Source organism: Anarhichas minor, unplaced genomic scaffold (genome assembly GCF_050575085.1).
Source record: "Anarhichas minor isolate MPS153535 unplaced genomic scaffold, ASM5057508v1 ptg000012l, whole genome shotgun sequence".
NCBI lineage: Eukaryota > Metazoa > Chordata > Actinopteri > Perciformes > Anarhichadidae > Anarhichas > Anarhichas minor.
In genome coordinates this window covers 158,433-180,489 of record NW_027466458.1, presented here as the reverse complement: position 1 = coordinate 180,489, position 22,057 = coordinate 158,433, and the positions used below count along the sequence as shown (strand labels likewise).

General features: G+C 43.6%; 1 protein-coding gene across 4 annotated transcripts in view; it reads right to left on the bottom strand.

The window, feature by feature from the left end:
* camk2d2 (calcium/calmodulin-dependent protein kinase (CaM kinase) II delta 2) overlaps positions 1-17,115 on the bottom strand; it is a 37,249-nt gene extending 20,134 nt beyond the window's left edge. For all 4 annotated transcript variants that reach the window (XM_076090055.1, XM_076090057.1, XM_076090056.1 and 1 more), the window contains exons 1-2: positions 16,622-17,115; positions 13,710-13,804 (exon numbers count right to left, since the gene is read on the bottom strand). In XM_076090055.1, coding sequence (XP_075946170.1) covers positions 13,710-13,804; positions 16,622-16,683 — 157 coding nt within the window. In that variant the 5' untranslated portion in view covers positions 16,684-17,115. The remainder of the gene's footprint in view (positions 1-13,709; positions 13,805-16,621) is intronic.
* Between the last annotated feature and the right edge of the window lie 4,942 nt (positions 17,116-22,057).

Sequence of the window (22,057 nt, the reverse complement as noted above, 5' to 3'; positions counted from 1 at the left end):
GAGAGAGAGAAAGTGAAGGAGAGAAAGAAGAGCAGCGGGTTCAACTTTTTTTTTTTAAATAAAATAGGGCGCCTATTTTTCACTCTCATCCGTGTCTCCTTCCTCTGCTCTTCTTGATGCTATGGAAACTGTGGACTGAAGACCAGCAAAGAACACCAGGCAGCCTGTTCCCATTATAGAAACAAGTATCTCTTTGTTGTGTGTCGCTGTGGTGCATCCACAAGCAGGCGCACAGACAAACTTAGGGCGGCAGCAAAAATAAAACTTGGTGTGCTCTCAAATGCTAAGGCAAAAAAAAATGCCAGCACGGTACAGTGTGTACAATGCGACTGAAAGAGTGTTCACCCACACCAGAGGGTGGAGTTTATCAGTCGCAGTGAAAGAGAGGAAGCCAGGATAAAACCCCAACAGTGAAATGCAAAACAAATGCAGGATGAGTGGTGGCTGCACTACAGATAAAGCTAAAAATACAGGAGGACGAAGTTGACAGCAACCTGCCCTGGTACAGTTAGTTACAAGCACAAAAAAAAACAGAAAAGGAGATGATCAGTCCCTAAACCATGGACGAAGAGGTAGATGTGTGCCAGTCACTTTCATGATCTACTGAAACAAGTTTTTTCTTTATAGCCCAATACCACAAATTAGCTTCAAGGGGGCTGTAAAATCAGTACAGCATACAACACAATGCTATAAGAGGTGACAAATTATTTAAATAAACAGCACACAAACTGGAGACGTGCATCCCCCGAGCCACAACGTGGAGCACAATTAATCCCACGGCAGTGTAAACCACCTTCAGGGGTGGCGAAGAAGACTGGTTTGAAAACGTCTGAAAAGAGGACTGTGCGCGCTGCAACAAACTGAACCCGGCGCTGCTCTTTCGCGTGGCCGCAAGCCCGCCATGTTGCCTGTGAGAACACGCCAATTTCGATCTGAAGTAAAGTGCCAGCATTCCAGACGGGCGGCATATCGGAGAGGCAGACGGGCATCCTGACAGGCAGAGCCAGAATCAAGGGCAACGCGGCCATTAATTCATGGTTAGCAGGACCCTTTTGTTTTGTTTACAAGTTCATTTAACTGGGACCACGAATGATAAACATAGATTTCAAAACTTGAAATCCCATGCATTATAAAAGCACATCGGCAAGGTCACCAATCTCTCCATCTCACCGTGTCACTGAAAGACACAATCTTTTCATTCTTTTAATCTAAACGCCATTTTTTCTTAATATAGCATTTCAATTTTTATGTCACTTTAAGATTTTTGTTTTTGGTTGTATATCAATGATTTTTTTTACTCTACTAGTATTAAATTTTGCATTGTTGAAGCACTTGCTTTTGTCAAATTTTTCCCCAATGCACACTATAATTTATACAAAATGTTTGTATGGATAAGAATATACATAATACATTCATAAAAATGTATGAAAACACCAATAATTAGTCACAATCTTTTCTTGTTGTATGTAAACAATCTTAAAACTTCCTCACTGGCTTACATGAAAATGCTGCGCTTCATAATTCATCATGAGAGCATTCTTCAGCGGACACATTTCTAGAAAGCATACAGTAGCTACTGTGCTTAAGTTAGCCCGGTACACATGTTTAGTCCCCAGCCGTTCTCCTACGTATTGTAAAATAGATCTGGCATCCCACACAGATGCATCACTCACCACACACCCAAAAGAGTGTTTTTATTTATTTTGTTGTATTGTGGTCTCTGGCGATGTATTTGAAAGTGTTAAAAAATATATTTAAGTCCTCCAGAACTTGGCTTAAAGATGAGACGACAGTTGCATAAACTATTTCCTTTTTTTTTTTTTAAATGACCATTTGCAAATTTGACAATCATGACCCATCCCTACAATAATTACTTTGACCTTGATGTTCAGGTACAGATTTATATATGTATTGAGGTATTTATTACCTTGAGTTTGAGATCCACTGATCCAGATTTACTTATTTAGGTATTATTACTTACGTAGACGTTCAGATCAACAGTTATCCCGTTTGTACAGTCTATCGTTATAACCTCCATTGCTAGTGCAAAGTTTTGTAGCCGACCCTCAGTATTAAATGTCAGAGTCCCCAAATGCAGAAATCTTTTTAGAGCATTACCTGGAAATTGACTAAATCCCTTTAACACCATCTATCAGTCACTGACAAGTTTGAAAACAATAATTGCTTTTATCTGTCGCAGAATATTTGTGAGTTATATAAAATGTTAGTATCATGATTATAATATTTTTTGTTGTTTTAGGTCTACAGGAGGAAGAATAATAGATAATAATATTAACACTTCATGACATAATTCTTTCCTTAAAGCAATAAAAGAATATCATGCAAACGCTGCCTTAAAGGTACATACAAAGGCGGTCACGATAGGTTGGTTCTAATTTTCCCTGCGCTGCAACTCACTGAACACTGTAAATGTCTGTCATGTAACATCCCGCTCTCTCCATCATTTCCCACCTCCACTTTCCTTTCACTCTCTCTCTCCCTCCACTCTCTCCCTCCTCCACAGGTAGTCCACCTCTCAGCCGGCTGGACATCTGTTGTCTAGCAACTCCTGCACCAATCAGAGCGTCGGGGCCTCTCCTCTCCTCTGCAGTGGAACCAGCCTTGCATGCAAATGGCCGACATCGAGAGTTCACACGCAACTATCGAACTACAGACAAGGAAGGCAGAAGTAACTTGTTCTTTAGGAGCGGACGCACTTGATGAAATGCATGTCTTTGAAGACATCTCCTCTGAAACATCAAACCAACTTGCGCACACTGTGGACATGGATTAGCATAGAAAGTAGAAAAGGGAACTTTGCAGATGAATTGCAACAGTTACAAGATGGTTAAAAGAGCACACAGTGCACTATAATGAATAGCAAAACCCATACTAAATGTGTGCCCACATTAAATGCTTTTGTTTAGACAGTTGCTCATGCATGACATTAAAATAGCAACTTTGTATTCTAGCCCTCTGCGAGATGCATTTGACAGCAAAGATGATGCGGTTGTTGTGGAATACAGGAGGCTGCCGAAAGCTCTGCAAAACTAAAATATGTCACGACTGTTTTTATGCTGTAATTTTAAAGAGTAAATAGAAAACCTTTGCTGTGAAATGTAACAATTTTAGTGTCCTAGCTCTGTTAGAGTGTGGACAATGTGTCAATAACTTTGATAATGATTTAATTAGGGCCGCACAATGACTCGAATTTGATCAAATTAAAATGGCCTATACTGCAATTTTTCAAATTGCAGGTTGCACAGTATTTGTCAAAGGCGAAATGGTCGTGAAAATATTTTTAAATTAAACATTATGGTGCTGCAGAGATGTCCTGGCCTACTTAACAAAACATCTTTGTTCGGTACAGATCCCCGCAAAAATCACAGCGTGATCACATTTAATATGTTTTTCAATAACAATGAGAATAATGATGTAAAAATGATCATTCCCTCTGATATCACGAATCATAACGCAACTACAATATCAGTCAAAATGACGACATTTAGATTTTCTTTTCAGAATGGTTCAGCCCTAGTTCTAATGCATTTTTTTTGGTTGAGGTCTGTTCTGGTTTTAGCACTATTGCTTCATAAGGGTGCTGCCTGGTGTGAGATTGCAACTTCTCCCTGATTCAAAGATATACAAGTCAACTGGATTGGAGCACAAAAAATGCCCACATGTGTGAGTAGGGGTATGACTGTCCATATGTTCGCCTGACAGAGCGTTTTTACATTTGAATGGAGTGGAAAATCACATTTTACACCCATACCTGAAGCGACTGGCGCTGCAGTCGACTCTTGAGATTTGCTTCACTCTCGAAAAAAAAGTCTCAGACTGACAACAATGAGTTCTGACTGGCTGACAAAATTGTTACTTTAATGTACCTGTGCAAGCGTGTGTGTGTGTGTGTGTGTGTGTGTGTGCAAGCTTGAGCCCTGCTGCCACAGGCACTGGTGAGAGGCCTTTTGCTTACATAGTTATAACTGACAGCAGCATTTCTGCACAAGGTGAAGCCGATGTAATTGTGGAGACGAATGTGAAGCCACCCCAGTCAGCTGTTATCATTCAGGCATTCTGTGTGTATACAGAATATATATGCTACTCTGTCGAGCAGAGAATAACTATTCATAAAGAAATATATCGTAGCAACCTGTGGTAAGGAAAACTACGAATAGCGTGCGGTTCCTTTTATCGTAGATATTCTTTATTTTCCTTCAGTCTCAGTTGTTTTCTTTCAATTTTTTGATAAAGATAAACATGTTGGAAGTTGTTGTTTTTAATTGTTACTCTGCTTTTATGCCAAAAAATATATCGCAATATATTTTTTCATGGTAAACGTTCATGGCTTGTAGAAATGTTATTGTCAACTGCCAGTACCACACTGTGGTGAACTGCATTTCCTTGTTAAGTCCTCAACAAATGTACCACATTACTTTGCACTGGCTCTCTTTTTTGAGTAATGCAAAGTTGCTATTGCAATGGCAACTTTTCTTGTAAACTTGTCCTGTTTAAAAAATGTTTTTAAAAAAAAGATGCTGAACGCAGATTATGGTGTGATATGCTGTAATTTCCCGCTGTCATAAACCACTAATTAGAAAAAGACGTAACACCAAGAGAGCGGTACTGCGTATGCAAGTCAGAAAATGGATGATAAAAAGCAAACATTTAAGACCTTAAAGAACATCTGCATAATGTGCTCAAGGGTGACACAATATGTTGTAAAATCTATGTTACTATGACTCAAGAATATGGAGAAAGAAATGTGCTGTAGGCCAACAGGGAAGTGGTCCTTATTGCAAAATAACCACCAAAAGCTCTCGAGGATGTTGATGTCAAAATGGCAGTACATATACTGGATGTACCTGGTGATTCACATGACAATTTCCTGTCACTGTACACATTTTATTATTATTATTTATTCTTTTTTTTTGTTATTTGCTTTGACAGGAATCATCCTTCCATCCTGGCTATTCCTACCGCAAAAGAAACTGCTGTGATCATGACATTATGTTTACAAGTGCAAGAGCTGCTGACGTCAGATTTTATATCAATAATGAACATTCTCCTTCATTCTGTACCAATTTGCTTTATTCCCATAATGTCATATAGACAGGGGTGTTTGTTTGTATACAATATATATTCATCAATCATATGTCACTCTTGATTTGTATAGTACTTTTCATACAAACATTTGTAGTGTATATACATATATGTGTGCGTTAAATAAAGATCTGTACATCCCTGTCACATTATGCCTCGTTATGAATAATATATAATAAAAATATGAATAAGTTATGAACACTGTTATGCTCATCTGTCAGAAATGATCAAATACAGAGGTATAACAAAACAGTGGACAGCCGATGCAGCTGTGTCACACGTCTTATTTAATTGTCATCTCTTTAAAATGACGGCTCTGAGGCGAGGATGTCTCATTTTGTTAAATGGCTGTTGCCTTAACTCCTCTCTCCTTGCGTCTCCTTGAAGCGAGGAAAGGAATCGAGGAGCTGCGTTAGCCTTGCATTTGTGTAGTATTGCAGATTGCATAAGTGTTGCAGATTCCGGGAGAGCCTCGTGTTGAAAAGTTGCGGTCAAAATGTCCGTATTCTGCAAATCATTGCCATTAGCAGACAAAACTCCAAAATTTCCAAACCAGACCCCATCAAGCTCTCTCACCTCTATCTTCCTCTCTCCACTGCTGCTTGTTTCTCTTTCAGTGAGTTTCTGATGTGTCGCGTCCGCAACCGCACTGCAGCAGAGCATTTACTGCTATACTGTGTGTATACTGTGTGCGTTTTCTTTTGCCTTTTGTAGTTTGTCGTCTTGTAAGTCTAAAACTATACCAGATTTAGGGACAGCCGGAGAAGACACAGCTAAGTCATAGAAAGCAGGAGAGGAGAAAGAAGCAAGGGACAGAAATAGAGACAGAACAAACACCTGACAGAGAAAAGCTTGTCAAATACACAAAAAGGAAGAGACGGACAAAGGGGGCAACGTGTGGCGTGGTGTTTAAACTTTAAACCTCCTGTCCTCTGTTTACATCTTCAGTCTGATTGACACAGTTATGGTGGTCATCTGATTTCTGGCCTCTTGTATCAATCAAATCCACATGATAATTTCACTTCACTGAAAATTCACACACACACACACACACACGTTATTTTGGTCTCATACTGACATCAACCGCATGCAATTTCTTTTTCTGATAACTAATACAAACACTGGTTCAAACTCATTGTCAAATATATCATTGGGATTACGTAGCTTGACTCCAGGTTGTTTTTTTAGACCTACGGTAAATGTGTTACCATCATCTTTGCTGTTCACTGGTAGGTTAATCAAGTGGCTGGTAATGGCAGTGTGACCTGTGCGCTACAGAGCGACTTCACACAGAGTGGAACACTTAGCTACACCTAATGTGAAGGGAGAGTGACATTTGTAACTGCAGGAAAGGTTAATGGAAAGGTTAGACTTCTATTGCTGTATTATCAAAGAGATGTAAAGCCACGTTACCATCTAAAGAATTGTCTATTGCCGTCTGTGGGGGAATAAAACTTAAAAAATATGTAAAGATATAGTGGAGGTATCAGTCTACCTCAAAAGAGAGTGAAGTCGCTCTACCTCTGTGTGTCATTATCCCAGCTTCTACTTGCTTTGTTGACATAGCCGGGGCGGCCGCACATGCTTTTAGTGTATTTTAGCGCATGTGAGCGTGACATGTGTCTGCACTGCTCTCATATGGCGGTTACAGCTGATAGCGCCGCCGTCGCGGAAGCGTAGCGCCCACCCTCCGGTCCCCCTCAGGTAAACACTGTTAGATCTGAGAGGACATTTGTTTGTACTGCTAGCACCGTTAGCACCGTTAGCTACAAGCCGCCGGCTCAGTTGCCGCCGCGTTGAGGTTAATCTGAATGCTCTTAATTCTTGTATTATGCACGTTTATAGAGGGACATTGAATTACTTCTTTGTGCTGTGAAATAAAACTAGACTCTTGTTGCAGTATTATGATAATACAGACGATTTTGCCAACAATAAACATGCTGCTAAAAACTAGCTTGTATGCTTGAGGTTGACAGGTCGATTAAGCTGTATACTGTGGCCACTCCTCGACTGCAACAAACAATTTATTCATATTATTATTTATGTATTGTATACAACTAAATATGTTTAAAGGCAACAATGCTGGCCGGATTACGTTTTCCATCAAAATAGGAAATTATCAATTAAATAACATATCTGAGAAGTTGCAAAAATGTTTATACAGTAAAATGTTCACCGAATGGAACAGAAAAGGTCTGCTGTTACTCGAAGCACATTCTAAAATTTAACTAAAATCATGATCTTTTTTTCTAAAAATCCAACCACAGACAGGACTGATGCGATGTGGTCATTTTAAAATAGTACTTCCTCCACTCAAATATGCTTGAATATAATCCAGTCAACGTTTACCCCACAACTTGAGTCGGAAAACAATTTAGTAAACGTAATTATTTAGGAGAAAGGGCATCTATAAAGTATACACATACGTAATTATCTTGACAATTCTGATCATCAAAAATACCAACGTTTTGCTTGTTACAGCGTCTCAAATGTACTCTTTCTTGCATCGTTGTCAATTTAATACCTTTGGGTATTTTTGGATTGCTGGTCAGACAAAATGAGCAGTTTGAAAACGTCCTCTGGGAAATTATGATGATGGGCATAATTCAGTGAATCTGTTTGAAAAATCAATTCAATCGATCATGAAAATAAACTTTAATTGAAGTCCTAACCCTAATGCACGCGCACAAATCGACCTGCCACACACACCACAACAGGGTGCTAGAACAGTTTAATTAGGAGTTTTAATTGAAAAGATGTAGCGGGGTGAAAGTAACATCCTCTGCGGACAGCAGCTAAGTAGTCCCCCCCCCCCCCCCCCCCCTGCAGAAACCCGAGGGTCTAATGAAACCATCCAGGATGCTGAGACACCGTCACCCTCCGCTGGTTCCCAAGAGAAGTAGAATTATGAGACTGATAACTCCCTTGCTTCCTCTTCTGAGGAGAAACAAAAGGTGGCTGGTGTCAAAGATAAAACTGCCCCCGGAGTATTGCCAGGAGCCTCGTGATGTACAGTAATGTCTGCCTTTATCTTACCCGGCGTAATGCAGCCGCGCACACATTAGACTAATATGTCAAAGTGGTTTAATCTGAGGGTGGCGGTCTGGATGAATCCTTTACGAGGAGAGACACAAACTCACATTTATAATCACGCATATGTTGACACAAAAAGTTGCAGATTTAAATGCAGCAATGAAGCCCCACGGCTCAGTGAATGCTTTTACTACGATAATGGCTACATCGGTCATGTAAGAAGTAGCGCTGCTTAACAACACTGGTAGCAAAACGGTACCAAAATAATGTATTTAATCACATTACAAAGGAGTCTTCGTGGGAATATCATTTCTGCTATTTAAACAGCAAAGCATCTTTGTAAATGTTCCTTTGCTTAATAAAAAAGAAAAGAGGGCAGATCATTAGGTAGCTCCATGGTTACCAAAAGAGCTGGCATAGCAACCAGCAAAGGATGCAAGGCAAGGTTACCGATGCAAACTTTGAAACAGTACCAACATACAAGCCTACACACCTTTGTTACTTTTAATACTGAAAGGAACTTTCCACATTTTCTACGTCTGGAGCAAAATTCTTGCTGCATTTATCCACAGGTCTTCCAAATAGATGAAATCAGATGTTTTGCAGCCACACTGCATTCCACACCTACTGCTTGTCAGAAGAAGAAAAAAAGTGGTATTTCTGCCATCTTCTGCTTTTGATTTTGGTCGACAAGATTCCGGAGCATCAAAATGCAAAACGGAACCTGTGGAGCGGTACTGACAAGTTTTAGGACAGGGAAATGTTTCTGCAACTTCCTGGCAGCATGTGCTATATCCATCTCCATCTGTTTGAATGAATGAGGCACGTTCGTTATTAAGTGTTTTTAATGTGGATGTCACTTTAATGCCTCCTTAAGCGCGCATACTCCAGTCTCGATTTGGTTCAGCGGGGAATAAATAATAATGACGCCATTATTATCTGTGGACTCTTTCTATTAATATGTTATAACATCACTCCGTTTCACCGCCATTTCTTGGTTCGAAGCACTTGAGACAAAAGCAATACGCTGGCAGGGAACGTGTGAGGCAGGGAAAAGAGGAGGGAGGACAGAGAGGAATTGTTGGGGGGGGGAGGGTAAATCAAACAGAGGTTGAAAAGGACAGAGGCAGAGAGAGAGAGAGAGAGAGAGAGAGAGAGAGAGAGAAAGGAATAGACAGAAGGAGATGCAGTGCTCTGTAATTATGACCGCCCTCGCTTTCTCTTTCGACAGAGTCTATTACTCTTGTTCGTCATCATACTGTAGGTTCTTTCTTGGCTGAGCGACCGATCGTTTTAACATCGAAATCCGGACATTTAAGAAACGCAAGAGCTGCAGTTTTGATTATGGCTTACATTATTAATGACACTTTAACATTTTATCTGAAACTGTCATCTAAAATGTATACAGCTGCAACTAATAAGCAAATGAAACTATAGGCTGTGGTCTGGTTCGTGTGCTCTTTGCAACTCAATACTATTTATTTCTATCTACTGTATCTATCGGCCTAAGGTGGTTTTTGTCGAGGAAAGACACACCCCTCTGTATCATTTTGACCTTTTGAAATATAGATAAGGCTCTGTCTTCGCGCCGTTCAATACGACCAACAGAGGGACGGGTCTTTACTTTAATAATCTAGCATCGTTTTCAGACAGTTACTGCAGGTAACAGCTAGGTAGGAATCAAGGTTGTGAGAAAGCAATCAGAATCTCTACGTTTAACCTTTAATCAGATAATATAATTATTTTAGGCCTGTGAGGTAGCTTGTCCTGTCAGCTTCATTCTTGACCTTAAATAAAATCTTAACTCACGGTTCAGAGCTTTCCGGCACATCTAATCCCCTTTATCAGTGGATTGAGTTTGCACTTGGCAACAAAGTATTCGACAATTGAGCTAACTCTATCTGCTGACAAAGGCCATGAGATCAAAAGAAAGCTCCAAGAGATCAGTAAGTAGACCCTGATTTAGGAATTTTTTGTCAATCTTTAATAATATCACACGGAATATAACATTTCATGAAAGGTGAGCTCATTTTATCCCACGTGGCCCACACCAGTCATTGCAGGTTTAACTCTTGCATTAACGGTCCAACAAACGTAAAGGCAGATTCTCCATATTGTTCATCCCTGAGGTCTTAACACCAAAAAAAATGAAAAACCCATTCGAAAACACAGTTACAGTTGCAACAGTTTCAGGCTGAGCCTCGCGCATTTTGTGGTTCTTATACAGGTGAGCATCGACTGAAACCAATAGCTCCTTTCAAAGGATGGAATATTTCCAATACTGTGTGTGTGTGTGTGTGTGTGTGTGTGTGTGTGTGTGTGTGTGTGTGTGTGTGTGTGTGTGTGAGATAGAGACACCGAGAGTGAGAGGATGACCAACATTTATTTTTAGCACCCAGTGAGTCATGTGGTCCCCCCCCTCTTCTCCCCACTGATCCCTCCTTCCTTTCCTCCCCTCCCATCTTTCTGTCTCTCCCCTTATCTTTCTCTCCCTCCCACAATCACATCCTCTCCCTCTCCTCCCTCCCGTGAGGCGAAACAGAGTCACAGTGACACCGAAAGGAGCGCAGGAATAAAGACCTATGAGAGAGGGAGGGAGGGAAGGTAAATCTTTATCTCGTCTAATGAGGGAAAACTCTCGATATGCAAAAAGAAAACATGCATATTATTAATATACGTATATATACATATATTCACACATATATATATATATATATATATATATATATAGATATACACACACCACAGAGGCAGACTGGTTTACACCTCAGTAACAGCTATCGTCTCTGTTTCCATGACATTTCCACATGAAAAAAATAACAACAGCTTTCGCCACAGAAACTGTCCACTATGAGTCAGTTCGGATCGGTGGACAGAACGACTGGACTTTATTGACATGGTACACTACCAATAAATTGAAGTGCAAGGATAAGAATAACATATTTTCTTTTTTAAAGCTGTTTTAAAACACAAATGACTAATTCTTTTGATTCCTCCCTCCTTGTAAATGGACATCTATTTCGTCACTCTATCTGCTTCCTAAATCCCACAATGCAATGCAATATTTACAAAGCGAGACGAGCAGATATTTTGTTTTTCTAAAAAATTCAAAATATCTTTATTGCTATGGATTCAAAACTACCCAACTGTTAAGACAAGCTGACAGGGTCACATAGTGGGAAATGAAGCCAGTGCGCGGATACACAAACTAGAACAATCGTGTGTGCGCGCGCGTGCACACACACACACACACACACACACACACACACACACACACACACACACACACACACACACACACACACACACACACACACACACACACACACACACACACACACACACACACACACTGTTGAGGGATTATAGACACATACACACACACAGCTGCACATCACAAGCAAATACAAAGTGACAAAAGAGAGCAGACAGAGTCATCGTGACAGGACACTGACGCATGCATAAAGGGAGAGGGCAAATATTCAACTGCTGTGAGGGATACGGCGTGCACTAACACCCACACACACACACACACTTAAATGTTGACTTTCCGTTCTCTCTTTCTTTCTCTGATTATCCATCTCCCCCCCTTCTGCTTCCTATCCTTTTCTTCCCCCTCTCTTCCTCTCTCTCTCGCTCTCGTTCTCTCTCCGCTGCTTCCTCTCATTCACTGGCTCATCTGCTGCTCTTAATGAAACGCTGCATAATCAGGATTGCAGATTGCAGGACTTTGACTGGTCCTATAGGCCCGCCGCACATGTGTGTACGCATAACCAGGAACACCAAACACACACACACACACACACACACACACACACACACAAACACACACACAGTGCATTGATCTGCTCTAAACCCTTTTCAATTTGATATACACACATGCACATTCTCTTGCAAACACACAGTGGTGGAGTGGGGTTGGGGGGAGGTCATGGTCCTGCCAGAGAGAAGGGAATCAGAGTTGCAATTCTAGGGCTTATAGCGGAAAGAGGGTAAGACCATATCTGACACGACAGCATGCCCGGTACGTAAACCTCTATACACACAAACACACACACACTTGTGTACACCCGCAGATCCTCATGCATAGAAGGTGAGATAACCCTTTGCAGTATTTTTGGAAACTCTGTCCCAGCATGCAAGCGGTGAGACACTGATCCGTCTGCCAAGGTGTCTATTACCAACACTGCGCTCAGCGAGCGGGAGGGGTCAACTTGGGCAGGAGGAGAGACAGCATCGGTGGGAGAAGAGAGAAAGAAAGAAAGAAAAGAGAGGAGCGGCATGAAGGGAGCAAGGAAGAGGAGAGATAAGAAATTAAGTGATGGCGGAGGAGAGGTGGTGAGGTAGGAAAATGTGCAGGAAGGAGGGGGCGGGAAGAGGAACCTGATGTGGAGTATGACAGTGTCTTGTAAATCAAAAAGAGAGAGAGAGACGATATAAAAGAAGGGAGAAAAAGAAAATGCAAAATAGGGAAGAAGAGTAAATGCCAAGGAGCAGAGAACATGCAGAGGGAGGAGGAAGCTGCTGGAAAGGAATAAAAGGTAAAATACTGCAAAGAGGGGGAGGGAGCTGCTTGTTAATACTCACATACTACAACACTATAAGACACATATATTTGTATTATCACAATGAAACTACAGGCAGTGGCATAACGAGTGCACAACAACAGTCAAGGTCACTTCGAGTAAAATATTTCAAATGAAATTAGACGGCTCGGCTCACATCTACGGGGGCCCGACTGTTTGTGTGGTATGACAGCAGCTCATTGGTCATCGCGGGCAAGCAAGCTGTGACAAAACACACCATTGGCTGAGGGAAAGGGGGCCACAGCAAAAAGCACAACTCTCCATTGGTTAGTAATCACGAACACGCTGTTGGCGGTTCCTGGGTCACATGCGTGCTTGCGCGGGCATGGTACGTGTGAGCGTGCGTGCGAATGTGTGTGTGTGTGTGTGTGTGCGTGCGTGTATGTGTGTGTATCCCAAGCCCGCAGCAACCAGGCCAACGGCTACAATTACAGTGACGGATGTGAAAGAACTGGGTCGGCTTGGCAAAGAGAGCTGCCCCTGGGAAGACAAGACCAGCCAGAGCCCCCTGAATCAATACGGTGCACATGCACACAAAGCACACAAGGTTGTATGTGACAAACATTTACATAGAAACCAAAAGGACAGATATGAATAACACAAAATAACAAAGAGAAAAGTGCAAGTGGGCAAACGCAGCTACAGCATTTACTTGAAACATTTGCCGTTTTGTTCTGCGCACGTTGAAAACTTAAGCAAATCAAGATCCAGATGAGTCTCTGCCCCTGTGTGCCAATCTGTCTCTCACTCACTGACTTTCACTCTCACAAACTTTTTTCCTCTCACAGCCCCAAAGCCTGTTTCGAGGGCCAGCTATACGATCACAGCTCACCCACGCGGAACTCAGTGACACTTTGGGGCGTGCTTTCTCTGCTCGCGGGCGGCGGCGTGTGTGTGTGTGTGTGTGTGTGTGTGTGTGTGTGTGTGTGTGTGTGTGTGTGTGTGTGCGCACGTTGCGTGTTTCTGTACATGTTCATGTGTTCCTACCTCTGGCGGAGAGCTTCTTGGTGTTGATGATTTTGGCAGCAAATTCCTGTCCAGATGAGATCTTCACACACCTCCGGACCACAGAGAATGCGCCCCTGAAAGTAACACACACGCAGAAATACTTAATGGTGAAAAAAATCTCAAAGTAACATGTGATGATAAAGAAAATAAGCAAAATTTATGGAAATACACCCGATTCAACTGATCGTTTTTCTTAATGAAATCAATCAATCAATCAATCAATCTTATTTATGTAGCACCTTTCACACAAATCAAATGCAATTCAGAGCGCTTTACAAGACGAGTTCTGATGCCTTAGAGCTTGAAACAGCCCTCACATGTCCTAAGTGAGTATTAACAAACATGGCTGTGCTCAAATTGAAGTTTTACAGTCCCAATGTATCGTTGAATTACACAAAAGCATGGGATGCAGTATCTCTGCAGCTTCTCGCACCCCCATAGCTTACAGTACACACTGTCCTCATCACTACACGAGACCACGGGCACCGGTAAACGTGCACACCAGCCTGCCACTGCCTAAGCCATGTGTGGTTTCCGGTGTTCCAGGCACATGTATGAAGATCAAAAAACTAGGTCAGCTATATTTGAGGGAGGAGAAGAGCAGAGTGCTGCATCCCTCATCCGCCTCGGCTCTGCGGCCAAGCAGGCCGCTCTGCTGTTCAGCCTCCATCTCTGTCCGTGCCCGCCTTTTTTTTCTTTCAAATAACAAATCTACTCTCATCTCCTGTCTGGCATCAAGACAACATCAGAGATACAGCAAAACAGTTAAGACACACTGAGACACAGACACCGGAGAGACGTGAGGACACTCATTACCTCAAATGAACCCCCGTTCATTCACTTACTGTACTTCTAATGGCTGACAACTGTGTTATAGTATAGTCAGTGCAACAATTGAAGCTTTGAGCCTATGCAATCGCTGCTGAGCATATAACATGATGTGCACCATAAACACGTTATCTAACATCTTCCGGAGTGAGCAGCTTGCCACTAAAGCTTACCTCGAATTTATAGAGGATTTGGTAAAGGAAATCATAGCATAACATGTTATGTAAGAATTTTACTTGAGTACGCTGCATAGTTGGGTAGCGTGGCACTGAGAAGTGCATCTGCTAACTGTGTCTGTTAGCTGAGTCTGCACAGTGCTACGTGATACAATGTGTGTACAGTGGCTGCACAGTGTGCTTTTGCATTGGAAAGTAAAATACGAGGCAAGCTGGGCTTATGAAACCGGGGTTCCAGGTTAGCGGCTGAACTATGACGAGGACGATTCTGTGGTTGTGTTTGTTTTGGAAAACACTGTGCATGACTATAGCTTGGACCGTCCAATTATGGAAGGATTTTAATAAAATGCTTCGCAAAGATGACAACATATTTGCGCAGTGAGGCGAAGGCGCCGTTTATGGGCGACCAAAGGTCACATAAACTTAAAAACATGATGAGACTAAGTATGGTACAGTTTCAAGACATTGGTTTCATGCAGGATAACCACCGCTCCACTCGGCTTTATCTTCAATAAGGTGCTGGAAGTATCAAACAGCTCAAACTGATAGAATCTATGCAGAGTACACTTTATTTTAGCTTTTGGTCTAAAGGAGCTTCATGTTTGCTCTGATGAAGCTCCTTTAGAGTTGTGTTTGAGAAATGTCAATGATTTTGTTTTTCTTCCTTCATTTCACTGAAAATCCAAACAATTCCCATATAATATTAAAAACTATTAGCAGACTCTTGAAACTCTAGTCAGTCAGTCAGTATCTGTCATTTACAATCATTGTATTGATTAACAGTGCAGTATTGATTGGCAAGCGCCAATCAGAGCAACGAAGGCCCTTACGCAGCTGAAAGCAGACTACTCAAAAACAAAAGTGTGATCTTTCCATTCATCCCTACCAGCTAGTGTACTGCTGTCAGTGTGTGTGTGTGGGGGGGGGGGGGGGGGGGTGTTATGCTGCTCACAGTAAAGGGATCAGGTGAGCTAAAAGGTAGGCTTCTATAAAAGTCATACGCCTGCATTATTAACGAACAGATGGTGCAAGAGATGAGGGAGATGAACTCCTCCAGTTAGAAGGAGAACAGCTGGGAAACTGGGAGGACATTTCTAGTTCTCTCTGTGCTTTTGGCTACAGATATATCTGACTGACTTGTGTGCGCTAAACCACTGGGGGTGCTGGGCAGACTGCGGGTCATGACCACGCAGCGCGCGCACGCACAAACACACGCGCATGTACGCGCTTCTCTCTCTCTCTCTATGTCTCCCTCTCTCAGGGGGTGAGGAATCCCCTTGGTCTGATAATTGACCGCAGCTCGGTGCTCGGCTCAGGGAATGTGTCATCGCCAACGACATGGTCTGCTGTCGCATTACCAAGCGTGTATTTCCGTCACGCGGGGAGGAGGATGAGGTTGAGGATGAGGATGATTTGGGGAGATGGAGCTCGAGAGAGAGTGGTGTTGTTACAAAATTTCACCAGTTTTACACTCCCCTGATGCATTTCACCCCGGTTCAGTTTACAACATGGGGGGCTTCTGGCACCCCCAGAGGTCCAAATGCAACACCCGTGGCCGCACGGGATCGGGATGGAGGCAAATGACGACAGGCTCGGTCGGTTTAGTAAACAGGGCTTCAAATGAGGGATTACAACAAACAGGATGCCATTGCACATACATGCATGATAGCGTATTTATCCCCCCCTCCTGCATCACAGGTTTTATTTGTACACCATCAGCCGCGCGTACACGCACACTCACACACAGGCTCCAAAAACGGCACAGACACAGAGAGCCCGGAATCCGCGTCCCCTATAAACCAAGCGGCCTATTACATAACAGGCTGACATTTGCTACAGAGATGATGCCAGATGATTACAAATATATAAATATATATGCTTCCTTACTTCCCCAGCTCCTCGAACAGCTGATATTCGTCGGTAAATCTCGTGCAGATCGTTAACGCCATCCTGAAGGAGGTGCCAAACGGGTGCGCGGAGACGCGGGATGAGGTGCACTCACAAACGGAAGGGCTGTCCGCCGCACTCGGTCGTCAACGCCGCCCGGGGTTTTTCTCCTGGACCCTGCAAGCCAAACGGAGGGATTCATGCACAGCCGAAGCGCATCGGCGGGAGGGAGAGAGCGCTCTGGTGGGGAGGATTTCTGCGGAAAATACGGCTGCCCCGTGCGCGCGTTTGTGCTTCAATCTGGACGAGGGAGCTTCCGGCGCGGTGTCTCTATCGTCTTCACATGCAGCAGCTTTTCACAGCTCGTAGACGCAGCATTTTGTGTGCATTCCGGTTAGCTCTGGGGCGCGTTTGTGTGTATGTGTGCGTGTGAGTGTGTGAGAGCGTGTGTGTCCGTCCAGCGCTGTGAGTGTCGTCGCTCTGCGCGCAATCAGACGCCGCACTACCGCACCTACCACCGGCTGTGCGCTCAGTCCCGCCCCTTTGCCTGCATCCTCACACAGGCCAATAACAAACAAAGAATAATATATGATGATAAAAATAATAATATATGATGATAATAATAATAATAGTATTATATCATGTCAATACTAACTTAATAACAGTGGCATAAGCTTCCCATGCGTTTTTATATATGTACCACTACCTTTAATGTAATACTGTTAATAATCAGTTTATTACATGTTTGTTGGTTTGTTGTTGGTTTGTTGGTTTGTTGCCTGACAATATTTTCTTATGTAAAATTGGTTCTTAGTAATCTCAGTGTAAGGCACGTGGATGGGGAGAATACACAAAGCTTTACCTTAACTTTAATCTTCCAGTTGTAACCCGTGGCTCCGGAGAGACCTTTGTCAACTGTCGATGAACAACCCTGATGATGTCATCCCGGTTATTCCACCTTGGCCTCGAAGGTTTAAAAAAAAAAAAAAAGGTTGCATTACAAACGAGCTGAAACCATCAATTATTTGCATTATCGATTAGTTTGCAGATTATTTAGATTAAGATACAAATCTATAAAATATCCACCAAAAAATAATAATAAAAAATTATCGTCACATTTTCATAAATTGACATACAGGCCAATAGCCATCTCCCAAACATCTTAAGTTTACCGCCATAAAAGACGGTGAAAACAGAAAATATTTATTGGAAAAGCTGTGAACGAGTGAAACTTTGGCTTTTGTAGTGTCTAATAAAAGACACTAGAGTTGCATTATGGCGACTGAAGGATCCAGTGTCTCTGCAGACTTACCCATAATGCATAATGCATTTACTATTCTTATTTAAATCTGTCTCGGTGCAACATTATGTTGTTGAAGTACGCTTTAGTTCTTTTTCATGGATGATCAAGCTGTCATTTCAAAGTATAAAGAAACCATTGTCTTTATCTGCAGGGATTGGACGGTTACCGCAAAGCAGAGTGCATGTGACTTCTGGTAGAGTCCAAGTTTACCGACTGGATTTATTGGGGCACTTAAAAAGTACAACTCAAAGAATGTCTGATTGAAGTCCGCTGCACAAACTCATACAATAAACTTTATTAATCCGCGCAGGAATATACCCAGGGTTAGGCCCCGTGGGGGGATAGTGAGGTGATCTGTGGTGACTACAGTCCCATAAGGAAGTGTTTGAGTAGTTCCAGGACAAACACCAAGCACTTCCTCGTGTGAAAAAGAAAAGGGTGTGTATTGGTAGAACATTATAATTACCAGCTGCGAGAGCGTGGCGCTGGTATAGTTTTCACCTTGCGAGTCTGTGTGTCATCATAGTCCTGGACAGTCCTGGTGTCACCTATAGCAGAAACTACCACAGAAGTGGCTTTGAGTACTTTAATGGTATTAAACATAGTATATTTTAACAAGTCTTACAGTATGACTTCATTTCATTTTTAAAGTAATCAGCAAAAGTCTTAAAGTAAACGTTTCCTTCAGTTTGTTAAGCCTACGTTGTTGTAACAACTGTGCACGTAGTTGGTTATTTGTGGTTTATCTGCCTATTGCACTGAATAAGAATAGTTCTAAGCATTCATAAATATCCATAATGCTTGACATTGAGAATCATAAAACATTATCAAGCATTTTATAACGACTCATCAGGTCAAGTATCACAATATTTCATTACTGTTATATTATTATGTCTTTTTTTGCAAGGATCATCAGTGAATTACATTATAATTCCCATAGTTGTAAATCATTATAATATTTGACTGATGCATAATAATAACCGTTATGATACATTATTATGGGATATAACTGACTGTTTTCAACTTCTGGAGCAAGAACTGAACTTCTGACTCACCCAGAATCTCATAGGTATTTTATTATTGCTTCAACTAAGTTGTCTTTATAGCTCTACTTAGGCTTGCCTCAGTGGTGATTGGACTGAGTTTCTGCCTGTCTGAGGAGGTGTGATTTAGTCTCAGCTGCTGAATAGCTTTGCTAATTGCAAGGGAGGAGCCTACACTCCTGGCAGACAATCAGTAGATTGCTGTCCTTAAGCACTTCTGTAGGCTGGAAGCGTCAGGCAAACGAAGGCTAGGGCTAACAAAGGCAACAAGGTGACTTTTTCAAGCCCGCCTTCGTCAAGCTAAGACTTCTCGAACGTGTAGTTACCTCATTTTTATTGTTCAAACCATGTGTTTGCATCCGATCTCGGTCCTCTCTTCTGCTCGGTGGTCATGTAGACATTGGGCCACTCCCAGGTGCCGTGACCCCGCTAACCTCATTTATCCTACTCTCTCAGCTCATGTTGAGCAAGTGGTATCGGGAGGGCTCTGGAATTGCCAGTCGGCAGTGCCGAAAGCTGAGTTTATCTCGGGCTACGCTTCCTTGCTCTCTCTCAGCTTTCTTGCTCTAACTGAGACCTGGATCACGCCAGAAAATACCACCACACCTGCAGCTCTGTCAGAAGTGTACTCTTTCTCTCACACTCCCAGAGCTGCGAGGCGGGGTGGTGGTACTGGCTTGCTAATTTCCCCAAAATGGAAATACACTCTTGTCTCGGTTCCTCAGTTCTCCCCGTCCTCTTTCGAATTTCATGCGGTTACTGTCACTTATCCAGTCAAGCTCACCATTGCTGTTGTGTATCGCCCACCAGGCCCTCTTGGTGAGTTCTTGGAAGATCTCGACACATTAGTCTCACACTTCCATGATGATGGCTCCGCACTCATCCTGCTCGGAGACTTTAACATCCAGACTGTTAAATTAGAACCGCTTCTTTCCTTCCTCTCCTCATTTGACCTTTACCCCGCCTCTTCTCCTCCTACCCACAAGGCCGGCAACCAGCTGGATCTTATCTTCACTAGACACTGTTCTACTGCTAACCTCTCCGTCACTCCCCTCCAGCTCTCTGACCACTATTTTATGTCTTACTCCCTCTCCCTCTCCTCTCCCCCCATACTTCCACCACCTACCCACATGGTTTCTACCCGTAGTCATCTCCGCTCCCTCTCCCCGGCTGATCTTTCATCTTCTGTTACCTCTGCTCTCCCTGACCCTGAAGCCTTCTCTCTCCTATCCCCTGATATTGCAACTGATCTTCTCCTCTCCACCCTTTCCTCTTCTTTGGACAACCTCTGTCCCTTCACCTCCAGGCCTGCACGGCCAACCCCACCTGCCCCGTGGCTGTCGGACTCAGTGCGTAATGACAGACGGAGCCTAAGAGAGGCTGAGCGTAAATGGAGAAAAGGCAAACTCCCGGGGGACCTTCTTAACTTCCAAGCTCTTCTTTCCACTTTTTCCATCACTCTATCTACTGCTAAAGCTGCTTTCTTTCGCTCCAAAATCCTAACCTCTGCTTCCAATCCTAAAAAACTCTTCGAAACTTTCTCTTCACTCCTCCAACCCCCACCCCCTCCTCCTACGTCCTCCCTTCTCCCTGACGATTTCGCCAACTTCTTTGACAAGAAGGTAAACGATATCAGATCCTCCTTCTCTCAGCCCCCCTGTCCACCCTCTCCCTCTCTACCATCTCCAGCTCTTCCCCCACAGCTCTCCCTCCCCTCTCCATGCCCCATCTTACCCTATCTTGCTCCCCTCTCCCCTAACGAGGTCCTCAACCTTGTTACATCTAACCGCCCCACCACGTGCTCCCTTGACCCGATCCCCTCCCCTCTTCTTCAGTCTATTGCGACTGAACTCCTTCCTTTTCTCACCCACCTCATGAACACATCTCTTGTTTCAGGATACTTTCCCACGGCTTTCAAGACTGCTAGAGTCACCCCCCTTCTGAAGAAACCATCACTTGACCCCTCTGATGTCAAGAACTTCAGACCGGTGTCTCTTCTACCCTTTCTTTCCAAAACACTTGAACGTGCTGTCTTTACTCAACTATCCTCCTATCTCCACCAAAACAACCTCTTGGACCCTCACCAGTCCGGGTTCAAAGTGGGTCACTCGACTGAGACAGCCCTCCTTGCGGTGACGGAGTCGCTTCATGCAGCGAGATCTAACTCTCTCTCCTCTGTCCTGATTCTCCTGGACCTGTCTGCGGCGTTTGACACTGTTAACCACCAGATCCTCCTATCCACCCTCGAGGGGATGGGCATTTCAGGCTCTGCACTCTCCCTGTTTGCATCCTACCTGACAGGTCGATCCTACCAGGTGTCATGGAGGGGCTCTGTGTCGGAACCACGCATACTGACTACGGGGGTTCCGCAAGGCTCAGTCCTGGGCCCCCTTCTCTTCTCGCTCTACACAACATCTCTGGGTTCTGTTATTCGCTCGCATGACTTCTCCTACCATTGTTATGCCGATGACACCCAGCTGGTCTTGTCAGTTCCCCCCGGGGACACTCAAGTGGAGGCACGCATCGCTGCGTGCTTGGCTGACATCTCAAAGTGGATGACGACACACCACCTCAAGCTCAACCTGGACAAAACCGAGCTACTGTTCCTCCCGGGGAAGGGTTGCCCGCACCGAGACCTGTCCATCACCATTGATGATACCGTGGTGACGCCAACTCAGACTGCGAGAAACCTGGGTGTGACCCTGGATGACCAACTGTCGTTCTCAGCAAACATTGCATCGGTTACACGCTCCTGCAGATTCCTGCTCTACAACATCAGGAGGATTCGCCCCTTCCTCACTGATGAGACGGCGCAGGTGCTAATCCAGGCTCTTGTCATCTCCCGCCTGGACTACTGCAACTCACTACTTGCCGGAGCCCCGGCGCTGGCCATCAGACCTCTGGAGCTTGTCCAGAAAGCTGCAGCTCGCCTGGTGTTCAATCGCCCCAAGTTCTCCCACACAACTTGCCTTCTCCGTTCTCTACACTGGCTACCTGTAAGAGCCCGCATCCAGTTTAAGACTCTGGTGCTAGCCTACAGGGCAGTGAAAGGAACAGCTCCTTCCTATCTCCAGGCCATGGTCAAGCCCT